Raw genomic sequence first — 12,899 nt, 5'->3', positions numbered from 1 at the left:
CAAGTCATTCTCTCTACTATTATTCTGACATTTCATATTCTTAAAATAAAGTGGTGACCCTAACTGACCTAAGACAGGGAATTTTTACTAGTACTAAATGTCAGGAACTGTGAAAAACTGAGTTTAAATGTATTTGGCTAAGGTGTATTTAAACTTCAGACTTCAACTGTATATCTTTATAAATATCATTATAAGCTTAACACATCAGTTGAGCCTCTGACACATTAATGCCACTTGTTACATATAAATTATTAGCTAAATCTATCAATTAAGCAGCTAGTCAGTCACTCAATCATGACTTCAAGTGTCTCATTGGGGTCATTTACACTATATATCACTATATATACAAAAGTATGTGGACACCACTTCAAATTGGTGGATTCAGCTATTTCAGCTACACCCGTTTCTGACAGGGGTATAAAATCGAGCACACCACCATGCAATCTCCATAGACAAACATTAGCAGTAGAATGGCCTTACTGAAGAGCTCAGTGACTTTCAACGTGGCACTGTCATAGAAGACTCTTTCCAACAAGGAAAACGCTAAATGCCCCAATGGATAGTGCCAACTGTAAAGATTGGTGGAGGAGGAATAATGGTCTGGGGCTGTTTTTCACAGTTCGGGCTAGGCCCCTTAGTTCCAGTGAAGGGAAATCTTAACGCTACAGTATACAATGATATTATAGACGATTCTGTGCTTCCAACTTTGTGGCAACAGATTGGGGAAGGATTTCGAAGAACAGGTGTCCACATTCTTTTGGTCATGTAGTGTATCTCATTCAACTTCGTAAAACACAATCCAAACTTCGAACATTCATCAACATATTCATAATCCAATATAAACTGTGCTTTCAATGGAATCTCCAGCATCATCAAATTAGCTTATTCAAATCTCTCAGGGGCTCTGCAAAATGTGCCAATGCATTGATTGTCTATGTGTATGTGTATGTCTCTGTGCACACATCTTCTGCCACTACATTCATCACTTAGGAACACACTTGTAGAGAGGTCTACCAACCCAAGCTAAAATTCCATCAGGTCAAAGTAGACAAAACTGCAATGAGAGGAGTGCAAGTTTTATTATGTGTATCTGTCTTTAAGCCATATTTAAGACTCTCTGACAACCTTGGCTTTTCTTTCACAAAGACCCCAGTAATGGGAGTAATGTTCAGGCACTCGTTTGAAAGAGGAATGATTTTATCAATGGTTTAATTAATCATTAAAACCTCCCTCCTCACTGCATGTCGCCTCATCTCTCCATTTCTCTCGCCTCTCCTCCACCCCCTCCTCCTCCTACTATTCCCCTCAATGCATTATTCTGCACACACACACACGCTCTCGCTCAAGAAATTGCAATATTCTGGGCAGCCCAGTTCCTTCTTTAGTTCCTTCTCTGACTTAACTTGCTCCTTTCCAGCAAGCAGGAGACAAGACCTGCCGCAAATCCCAGTAAACAATTCCAAGGCATTTTTAGCCAGTGAATTTCACCACCAAAGACATATCTCTTTCAGTTTAACACAGAGAATAGTTCAACAGATAAAGCATTATTTTGCCTTCAGTCTACTGCCTCAGAACATCATGCTCCGCACACATGCATCTCCCGCCAGAACCCAGGCTGCCTAACCTATTTCGCAGGACTGGCCGGAGCTAAAGATTAGTATCTTATATGATTAGCCATTGTGCATTCAACCTCCCCCTTTCTTTCAGAATCATTGAAGGTGAAGTAAGAATAATAGACCATTCATATTTTCGATTTACCTGGTGTTGAGGCTCAAAGCTGGACAAAGAAGCAGGAGGCATATAGCTCGGATTAATTTCATAGCTTTGTCTTGCACTCGCACTCCGATTCGCTCTCTCCCTCTCGATTGCTTTCTTTTTCCCTTTCTCTCTCTCTCGCTTGCTCACTCACTGGCTCGATCGCTTGCCTGCGCGCACTCACTTAGGCACGCACGCACACGCGCACACACACACACACACACACACACACCACACACACACACATACACACACACAGAGAAGCAGACAGATGCAACCCAGTGACTCTAACAGAGCAAGGGAGGATCTCTGGCTTTAAATAACACAGTGACACAGACAGACTTATTAATGAGGAAATGAATGGGGGTGGGGGGGGGGGGGGTAAGACTGGCAGAATCAGACTGGAGAGATGAGAGCAGCTCCCACTGAGCATAGCAGGGGCGTAGGCATGGGTGGGCCTCGGTGGACGCTGGCACACCCACTAGGGAGCCAGTCCCTGCCAGGGCCACCCAACTAGATTAGCAAAAACAAAACAAAAATACATTATTTTTTACAAAAATACTCCTCAGTATTTCTGGCTACACAGACTTCAGTTCAATGTCTATTTTTGATTTACATTTGGCTGAGTTCACCATAGGGGAATTCAACATGAAATCAACAAAGAAATATTACCATGACTTTGGATTCAGTTTAAAAGTTGGTAGGGAAAAAATCCCTTATGAATTCCCTTATGTTGAGGACTTTTTGCAAATCCAAACATCATCACATTTTTTTGTTGTTCTTGAAATTACGTGGAAACAATATTGAGTCAACCAGTTTTTGCCCAGTGGGCTGCCACTGGTGGTGAGAGCTGAGAGGCATTCTTCCTCATTGTGGCTTGAAGAATCCCTGGCAATGCAGCTCCTTCGCCTTTCACTCAGCACCTATTATTACCTGCACTCTAATGGACTACAGGAGCAGTTATGCGAGGATGGGAGCAACAGGGTCACCAGCATAACAAACACAGGGTTCACCAGCAGCCTCTGTGATTCATCCATAATGGAATGTATTCGTATTAATCAGCATGCTGAATATTACACCTATAAATGCTACAAACAAATGGTCTTGAGTTTAAGTGACTCTTTGATAGAAAGGGGGGATGGAAATATCAAGTGATAAATGTATCATTCCTTCAACCCTGTTTCACTCCATCCTTTCTTCAGATTTTTTGGGCTGTCTGTTTGACCCCATCAAAGATTTCGTGAGATGGGTGCTCTTCAACATGATGTAGAGGATTTTGTGCATGTTTTAAATTAGGCATAGAGCGGTGTGAAATACGGGCAGAATATTCAACACGACAACACAAAAAGGTGGAGGTCATACGCCATAGGCATGATAAATGATTTCCATTAAGGATTTAAAAGAATATGGAGTCCATTGTGCACGGGGTAGTAACCTACACCTCGTTCTGTAGGACTTCCGCCCATTTATTGGGGTCTAATTAGTCCAAACCCCATGCATGGAAACACACAGTGACCAGTTCTCAATGAGAGCTTTGGACCTCGGCATGCTTTGGTGACCGGAGAGTGACCTAAAAGAGGCACCATAATCCGTCTCAATTATGTAGCTTATCAGCCAGAAAGCGGACGTCCCAATGGTAGTGAGAGTGAACCTGTTTTGGGCATTATTATGGGAAAATTAATGCAATTCCGAAAAGTTAATTATATGTTATTTGTAATTGCTTCATTACTATCATTGTAAATGTCACACCCTGATCTGTTTCTACTATCTTTGTGCTTGTCTCCAACCCCCACCAGGTGTCTCTCATCTCCCCTCATTATCCCCTGTGTATTTATACACGTGTTCTCTGTTTGTCTGTTGTCAATTCGTTTTGTTAGTCAAGCCTACCAGAGTTTTCCCCTTGCTCCTGTCTTCTCTATAGTTCCCGTTTTCTAGTTTTCCTGGTTTTGACCATTCTGCCTGCCCTGACCCATGCTTGTGTTTCTAGCTCCAACAGTAAAGTAATATCTAACAAGTAATATCGAACAATACACACAATCTAAAGTAAATGTCAGGTGTTAGTTGTGCAGAGGTGAGAACGGAGTCAGGCGCAGGACACAGAACTGAGTAAAATAACGAACTTTACTCGTGAAAAAATAATCAGGAAATAAATCCACGCAGGGATCACAAACCCTAACACAAAAGACTAACACAAACCAGGAACAATCAAGCACACAACATAATGAGAACCAGAGGGTTAAATAGGGAAAATAATAATAATGTAATGGGAACCAGGTGTGTACAATAAAGACATAACAAATGGAGAAAAAAACATGGATCGGTGGCAGCTAGAAAGCCGATGACGACGAGCGCCGAACGCCGAACGCCGCCCGAACAAGGAGAGGCACCAACTTCGGCGGAAGTCGTGACAGTAAAGGAATGGAATTAAGAATATATAAATATTTGGATGAGCAATGTCAGAGCGGCATAGACTAAGATGCAGTAGAATAGGATAGAATACTGTATATACTGTACATATGAGATGAGTAATGCAAAATATGTAAACATTATTAAAGTGACTAGTGTTCCATTATCAAAGTGGCCAGTGATTTCAAGTCTATGCATATAGGGAAGCAGCCTCTAATGTGCTAGGAATTGCTAATTAACAGTCTCATGGCCTTGAGATAGAAGCTGTTTTTCAGTCTCTAGCAGAGACTCCCAGCTTTGATGCATCTGTACTGACCTTGCCTTCTGGATGATAGCGGGGTGAACAGGCAGTGGCTCGGGTGGTTGTTGTCATTGATGGATCTTTTTGGCCTTCCTGTAAGATCGGGTGCTGTAGGTGCCCTGGAGGGCAGGTAGTTTGCCCCCGGTGATGCGTCGGGCAGACTGCACCACCCTCTGGAGAGCCCTGCGGTTGCAGATGGTGTAGTTGCCTTACCAGACGATGATACAGCCAGACAGGATACTCTCAATTGTGCATCTGTAAATGTTTGTCAGGGTTTTAGGTGCCGAGCCAAATAGAGTTAAAGTGACTATACATAGATAATAAACACAGTAGCAGCATCGTAAAAGGGGGGAGGGGGGAAATGCAAATAGTCTGGGTAGCCATTTGACTAACTGTTCAGGAGTCTTATGGCTTGTTGTAGAAGCTGTTAAGAAGTATTTTGGACCTTAACATGGCACTCCGAAACTGCTTTCTGTGGGGTTGCAGAGATAACAGTCTATGACTATGGTGGCTGGAGACTTTGACAAATTCTAGGGCCTTCCTCTGACAATGCCTGGTATAGAGGTCCTAGATGGCAGGAAGCTTGGCCCCAGTGATGTACTGGACCGTACACACTACCCTCTGTAGTGCCTTGCGGTTGGAGGCCGAGCAGTTGCAATACCAGGCAGTGATGCAACCAGTCAGGATGCACTCGATGGTGCAGCTGTAGAACTTTTTGAGGATGTGAGGACCCATGCCAAATCCTTTCAGTCTCCTGAGGGGAATAGGCTTTGTCATGCCCTCTTCACAACTGTCTTGGTGTGTTTGGACCATGATAGTTTGTTGGTAATGTGAACCCCAAGGAACTTGAAGCTCTCAACCTGCTCCACTACAACCCCGTCGATGAGAATCTCGTTCCTCTTTTTCCTGTAGTCCACAATCATCTCCTTTGTCTTGATCACGTTGAGGGAGAGGTTATTGTCCTGGCACCACACGGCCAGGTCTCTGGCCTTCTCTCTATAGGCTGTCTCATCGTTGACGGTGATCAGGCCTACCAATGTTGTGTCATCTGTAAATTTAATGACGGTGTTGGAATTTTGCCAGGCCATGCAGTCATGAGTGAACAGGGAGTACAGGAGGGGACTGAGCACGCACCCGTGAGGGGCCCCCGTGTTGAGGATCAGCATGGCAGATGTGTTGTTACCTACCCTGGGGGCGGCCCGTCAGGAAGTCCAGGATCCAGTTGCAGAGTGAGTTTAGTGTTTAGTCCCAGAGTCCTTAGCTTAGCGATGAGCTTTGAGGGCACTATGGTGTTGAACTCTGTGCTGTAGTCAATGAATAGCATTCTCACATAGGTGTTCCTTTTGTCCAGGTGGGAAAGGGCAGTGTGGAGTGCAATAGAGATTGCATCATCTGTGGATCTGTTGGGGTGGTATGCAAATTGGAGTGGGTCTAGGGTTTCTGGGATAACGGTGTTGATGTGAGCCATAACCAGCCTTTCAAAGCACTTCATGGCTACAGACGTGAGCCCTACGGGTCAGCAGTCATTTAGGCAGGTTACCTTAGTGTTCTTGGGCACAGAGACTATGGTGGTCTGCTTGAAACATGTTGGTATTACAGACTCAGTCAGGGAGAGGTTGAAAATGTTGGTGAAGAAACTTGCCAGTTGATCAGCGCAAGTTCGGGGTAATGTACGCTGAGGAATGTGAAGCTTTCCACCTTCTCCACTGCGGCCCCGTCGATATGAATAGGGGAGGTGCTCCCTCTGCTGTTTCCTGAAGTCCACAATCAGCTCATTTGTTTTGTTGACGTTGGGTGAGAGGTTACGCATCCTTGTGGGGCCCCAGTGTTGTGGATAAGCGAAGTGGAGGTGTTGTTTCCTACCTTCACCACCTAGTGGCGGCCCGTCAGGAAGTCCAAGACCCAGTTGCACAGGGCGGGGTTCAGACCCAGGGCTTCGAGCTTAATGATGAGCTTGGAGGGTACTCTGGTGTTGAATGCTGAGCTATAGTAATTTAATTACAAAGACCATTTAATTACACGTAGGTCAAATCAATATACACTGTGACTATTTTATTTTACAAGAGCAACATAGGTTTCCAATGACCTTCACACAGTTTTATATTCATATCAACCTCTAGTTGAGTTTCTGTATTAAATTTTTCAGATATCTTGAAATGTCTCAGAGCTACCTTTGTGGCCTGCTGGAGGTCATTTTGCAGGGTGCTGGCAGTGCACCTCCTTGCACAAAGGCGGAGGTAGCGGTCCTGCTGCTGGGTTGTTGCCCTCCTACGGCCTCCTCCACGTCTCCTGATGTACTGGCCTGTCTCCTGGTAGCGCCTCCATGCTCTGGACACTACGCTGACAGACACAGCAAACCTTCTTGCCACAGCTCGCATTGATGTGCCATCCTGGATGAGCTGCACTACCTGAGACACTTGTGTGGGTTGTAGACTCCGTCTCATGCTACCACTAGAGTGAAAGCACCGCCAGCATTCAAAAGTGACCAAAACATCAGCCAGGAATCAAGGAACTGAGAAGTGGTCTGTGGTCACCACCTGCAGAACCACTCCTTTATTGGGGGTGTCTTGCTAATTGCCTATAATTTCCACCTTTTGTCTATTCCATTTGCACAACAGCATGTGAAATTTATTGTCAATCAGTGTTGCTTCCTAAGTGGACAGTTTGATTTCACAGAAGTGTGATTGACTTGGAGTTACATTGTGTTGTTTAAGTGTTCCCTTTATTTTTTTGAGCAGTGTATAACCCTTTTCTGAAGGTTCAATAAAGAACCATGCTCATAAGGTTCTAAATAGAAGCGGTCTATAAATAACCATTTCCCAAGGTTCTATAAATAACCATTTCCCAAGGTTCTATAAAGAACCATTAAAAAAGGTTCTATATAACACCAAAAAAAGAGTCCCACTATGGTTACAACAACACTTTTTATGGTTCTTTAAAGAACCTTTATGGGGAATGGTTAAATAAAGAACCTTTCTCAATTAAAATAACCATTCAGAGGTTTTTACTCTGGTCAGCCATATTATATTGTTAAAATTCCATGGGTGTTATTATTGTGTTGATTGACAAGTTGAATCAAGTTAGCTACCTCTGGAACAATTAAGTGAGCTAACTCTGGAACAGCTGGCGGTTCCTGAGGAGAGAATTGAGAAGCTCTGACTGATTTAGTCAAGTGTTCTCAATTGACCCAAGGCCATATGTGAGTCTTTAACAAGACACCCTCACTGTCCGTAGCCATATATAACATGTAATGGAACAACACAACACATTAGATCAAATGGAATGACACACCACTCATGGTTTCTGTGCTCAAACCACGCTCCAAAACATTCTAATGAGCCACCTCCCCTACATTGAAATGATCACGAAAAAAGCAAATAAACCTTTTGTGAACTGTAAAGAACCATTGAAGAGCTCAAAGGGTCTTTGAGTCATTATGGTTCCTTCCACATAGAATCATCACCCTTACAAAAGAACCCTTGAGGAACCCTCATTTTTTGTGTGTAGTTTATCTCCTCACACCCTCTCACATTACTGTGTGTCAGTGAGTCAATGTCATAGCCTGTAAGTGGCTGGGGAAACAGACATCTTACACATATTTTTTTTAAACCTCTACGGGATGGGTGTCCCTAAACCGGGACAGTTGTTGCTAACGTGCGCTAATTTGACTAGAATTATGTTGTATACTCCAGCCAACTTTCTGGGACACAGACATGTCTTACATGGGCAGAAAGCTTAAATTCTTATTAATCTAACTGCAGTGTCCAATTAACAGTAGCTATTACAGTGAAAAAATACCATGCCATTGTTTGAGAGTGCTCAAAAAAAAAAGTATCACGGCAACTGGTTTGATACATTCACCTCTGAAGGTAAATAATGTACTTACATTCAGTAATCTTGCTCTGATTTGTCATCGTGAGGGTCCCAGAGATAAAATGTAGCATAGTTTTGTTAGATAAAATCTATTTTTATGTTCAAATGTAGGAACTGAGGTCTACAGTTTGACCCCACTGCTGTCTCTGGCTCCACACCCACCCCACCCAGCCATCTAGATTTGTGAAAGTTAGTGTAAAAGCTAATGATCCATCATGTATGAAATTCCTGGGAGTGTGTAAACTTACATTTTTTATTACCTTTATTACCTTTACCTTATTACCTTTACCTTTATTATCATTTTTGTATGTTCTCTATAGTTACAGTGGCAAGAGAAAGTATGTGAAAACTTTGGAATTACCTGGATTTCTGCATAAATTGGTCATAATATTTGATCTGATCTTCATATAAGTCACAACAATAGACAAATACAGTCTGTTTAAACTAATAACACACACAAAAATTATACGTTTTCATGTCCTTATTGGACACACCGTGTAAACATTCACAGTGTAGGGTGGAAAAATAATGTCAGCCCTTAGATTTAATAACTTCTTTGGCAGCAATAAACTCAACCAAACGTTTTCTGTGGTTGCGGATCAGACCTGCACAACGGTCAGGAGGAATTTTGGATCGTTCATCTTTACAAAACTGTTTCAGTTCAGCAATATTCTTAGGATGTCTGGTGTGAACCACTCTTAAGGTCATGCCACAGCATTTTAAATCGGGTTGAGGTCAGGACTCTGACTGGGCCACTCCAGAAGGCGTATTTTCCTCTGTTGAAGCCATTCTGTTGTTGATTTACTTCTGTGTTTTGGGTCGTTGTCCTGTTGCATCATCCAACTTCTGTTGAGCTTCAATTGATGGACATATAGCTTTACATTCTCCTGCAAATGTCTTGATTAATTTTTCCATCGATGATAGCAAGCTGTCCAGGCCGTGAGGCAGCAAAGCAGCCCCAAACCATGATGCTCCCTCCACCATACTTTACATTTGGGATGTGGTTTTGATGTTGGTGTGCTGTGCCTTCACTTCTCCACACATAGTATTCCTTCCAAACAAATCAACTGTAGTTTAATCTGTCCACAGAATATTTTGCCAGAAGCGCTGTGGAACATCCAGGGGCACTTCTGCGAACTTCAGACGTGCAGCAATGTTTTTTTGGACAGCAGTGGCTTCTTCTGTTGTGTCCTCCCATGAACACCATTCTTGTTTTGTGTTTTACATATTGTAGACTCGTCAACAGAGATGTTATCATGTTCCAGAGATTTCTGTAAATCTTTAGCTGACACTCTAGGATTCTTCTTAACCTCGTTGAGCATTCTGCACTGTGCTCTTGCAGTCATCTTTGCAGGACGGCCACTCCATGAACTAATGAACATCAAGGCTTTTCTTAATCTTAGGTCTTCTGAGATCTCTTTTGTTCGAGGCATGGTTCACATCAGGCAATGCTTCCTGTTAATTAATAGCAAACTCAAATTTTGAGTTTGTTTTTTATAGGGCAGTTTAAACCAACATCTCCAATCTCGTCTCATTGATTGGACTCCAGGTTAGCTGACTCCTGACTCCAATTAGCTTTTAGAAAAGTCATTAGCCTAGGGGTTCACATACTTTTCCCAACCTACAATGTGAATGTTTAAATGATGCATTCAGTATAGACAAGAAAATACAATAATTTGTGTGTTATTAGTTTAAGCACACTGTGTTTGTCTATTGTTGTGACTTAGATGAAGATCATATCAAATTGTATGACTAATTTATGCAGAAATCCAGGTAATTTCAAAGGGTTCACATACTTTTTCTTGCCACTGTATGTACTTGAAAATGTATCAATTGAACAAGTCGGCACATTTGGGCAAACTCCTGGCAGACTTGATACAAAATATTGTGCAGTAATGTAATTCTTCACTGGATCAGTCTGAAACTTTGCACACACACTGCTGCTATCGGGTGGCCAAAATCAAAATAACTCCTAGACTCCTATCTTAAAGTATAGCCTTTCTCTTGCATTTCAAAGATGATGTTCATTCTTTTATCAGATTTAATGTGTTATATTCTCCGACATTAATTTCACATTTCCACAACCTTCAAAATGTTTCCTTTCAAATGGTATAAAGAATATGCAAATCCTTGCTTCAGGTCCTGAGCTACAGGCAGTTAGATTTGGGTATGTCATTTTAAGCAAAAATTGGGGGGGAAAAAGGGTATGATCCTTAAGAGGTTTTTAACATAGAGTTATAAAGTAAAAAAGTATGAGCACTTTCTTTTTTGTTGCCATTTCTTCATTACTGTTTAGTATCTGCTCGGATACATTAGGACAGAATCTGAGTCAGTCAGGGTGCAACAGCATCAAAACAATGCTGATAGATGCACAATAATGTTACCCCAAAACTCATTCAGCTTGAGATCCACTCGAAATTCATCACCAAACCATGTGGGGGAAAACATGGTAAACATTGTCGGAATGACGGACCCGGTGTGATCAAAGCACCATAGTTCCCTCTGAGGATTCTACATCTGCAACCTCCTCTTCAGCAGCAGCAGAAGGAGCTACAGCCTCTACTGTAACTGCTTCTACAGCTCTCACTGACGCTACAGAATTGTCCCTCACTATCCTAACCCCTACCGCTCCTGCCCCACAATCCCTCCAGCCTTCAGTACCGCTACAACCATAAATGTATACAACTCCCACTGCTGCTGCCATTATACCCCTACAGCACTAATGATGACACACACACACACACACACACACACACACACACACACACACACACACACACACACACACACACACACACACACACACACACACACACACACACACACACACACAGAAACACACACAGCAGGGGGTCCTGAAGAGCAGCCTATAGTCCCTCGGGTGCGAAGTGGGTAGATGTGATAGAACTTTTCAAAAGTGAGTCCCAGAGGATTTAGAATGGAGGACCAAACAACGTGTAACTTCTTCAATTCAACACATAACTCCCCCCCCCCCCCCTAATAAATATTTATTCTTTAAAGGGAAAAGAGTTGGAGACTAAAATAATTAAACTGAAATCTGAAGTGTCGGGAACATTCTCTCATTTGAATAAAAGCATAAATCATGAATGTGTGAATAAACTAATAATCATGGTTTTGGTTTTGTAACAAGTAGGTGCCAGTACATTGTGTGCTATGTTTCCAGTATCCATAGAGTAATATCTGAGATATTACTTGACAACCAAAAATGCAACTTATATACTGTATTGCATGTTTAATTAAGTTGAGCCTGTTCTCTGATTACCAAAGTGTAAACATAGCAGGCACTTCAGTCCTCACTTTAATCAGTTTTATTCTGACCTTTTTTGTAAGAAATGGACAGAATCACCAGACTGCACAGTAAAAGCCAACTATAAACTGGAAGTTGGCAAGAGTGTTGAGGCCCAAGGCAGTTTTCAATCCTGGCAATATGAAAGCATATGGTTGAGCAAGGCGCACACTGCAAACGCTGTAAGTGTCTTCCCTACAGAGCCATCATAGTGTGGGCTGATAGAATACAGTGTGGGAGAACTTGATGAGAGACCTCAAAACACTGGCAATGGACTGCCTCACAGAGCCACAGTGCAGATGGTTAGCACTATGTCTTACACCTGTGATAGAACCTACTGGGAAGGTACAATTGTCATGTTAATGGATGGGTGTCTTGACTAAAATGTTGGGATATAGTGAGTACATGGCAAACATCAACCCAAAATAATCAACCAATACAAAATTGTTTTGGTCCAAGTCCAAGTTATAATGCCTGTATCCTCTAATAAACAGATACAGCAAGGAATCAATAGACACACTCCTAAAAATGCACAATCAAATCAGAAGACAAGAGTAAATAAAAAGGATTATCATATATTGCTTTTGTTCACAAAGACTCACAGAAAAATAAGACATAAGGAAGGACAGTATTTCTGTGACATGTATTTGAAGAAAACCTGATTTGTTACAAGATACATCAAATAAAAAAAATGTTGTATCTTCAAAACACTCAAGATCTATATAGCGGAAGCCTGGAAACTAGAAATGTTTATAAAACATATGTAAAGGCATTTTCAAGAAGTTCAGAACCTAGCTGTAGATTTGCTTCTTTCATGGATGCCACTCTGGTACAGACATAGGATCTTAATTTGATCACCCTGTTGCAGGAGAACCTTCCTGCAATGCAGGTTTAGAATTTAGGTTTAAAAAGACTTCTGAAGTTCGTCATTTCCACTTTGAAATTTTAGAAACATTTATCAACCCCAACAAAAATGTCAATCAATTATAATCCACTTAAATATTCACATTTCCTGTTGCTGCAGGATGATGTTTGTGTCGCAAATTGGCTCAAATCAAAGATCCTACATCTGTGCCACGACCAGTAGACAAATCTTTGATCTGAATCGCCAACCAAATCCAAATAATCGGGTCAGGTAAGGAAAGGCAGCTTCGATCATCTTTTAATAATTGATTATGTGGGTTAGACTTCCTGTCTAGACCCCGAACAAGGGATCTATTGATTAGAAGCCATTGATAGAGAAGTCTCCCCCCTGGG

General features: G+C 42.0%; 1 protein-coding gene across 1 annotated transcript in view; it reads right to left on the bottom strand.

The window, feature by feature from the left end:
* Window positions 1-2,050, bottom strand: part of LOC129854110 (leucine zipper protein 2-like) — a 184,577-nt gene extending 182,527 nt beyond the window's left edge. Inside the window, exon 1 of the mRNA XM_055920808.1 lies at window positions 1,759-2,050. Coding sequence (XP_055776783.1) covers window positions 1,759-1,820 — 62 coding nt within the window. The 5' untranslated portion in view covers window positions 1,821-2,050. The remainder of the gene's footprint in view (window positions 1-1,758) is intronic.
* Between the last annotated feature and the right edge of the window lie 10,849 nt (window positions 2,051-12,899).

This window comes from Salvelinus fontinalis, chromosome 4 (assembly GCF_029448725.1).
Source record: "Salvelinus fontinalis isolate EN_2023a chromosome 4, ASM2944872v1, whole genome shotgun sequence".
Classification (NCBI taxonomy): domain Eukaryota; kingdom Metazoa; phylum Chordata; class Actinopteri; order Salmoniformes; family Salmonidae; genus Salvelinus; species Salvelinus fontinalis.
The sequence above is the reverse complement of the archived record's forward strand: the minus strand, read 5'-3'. Positions and strand labels throughout refer to the sequence as shown.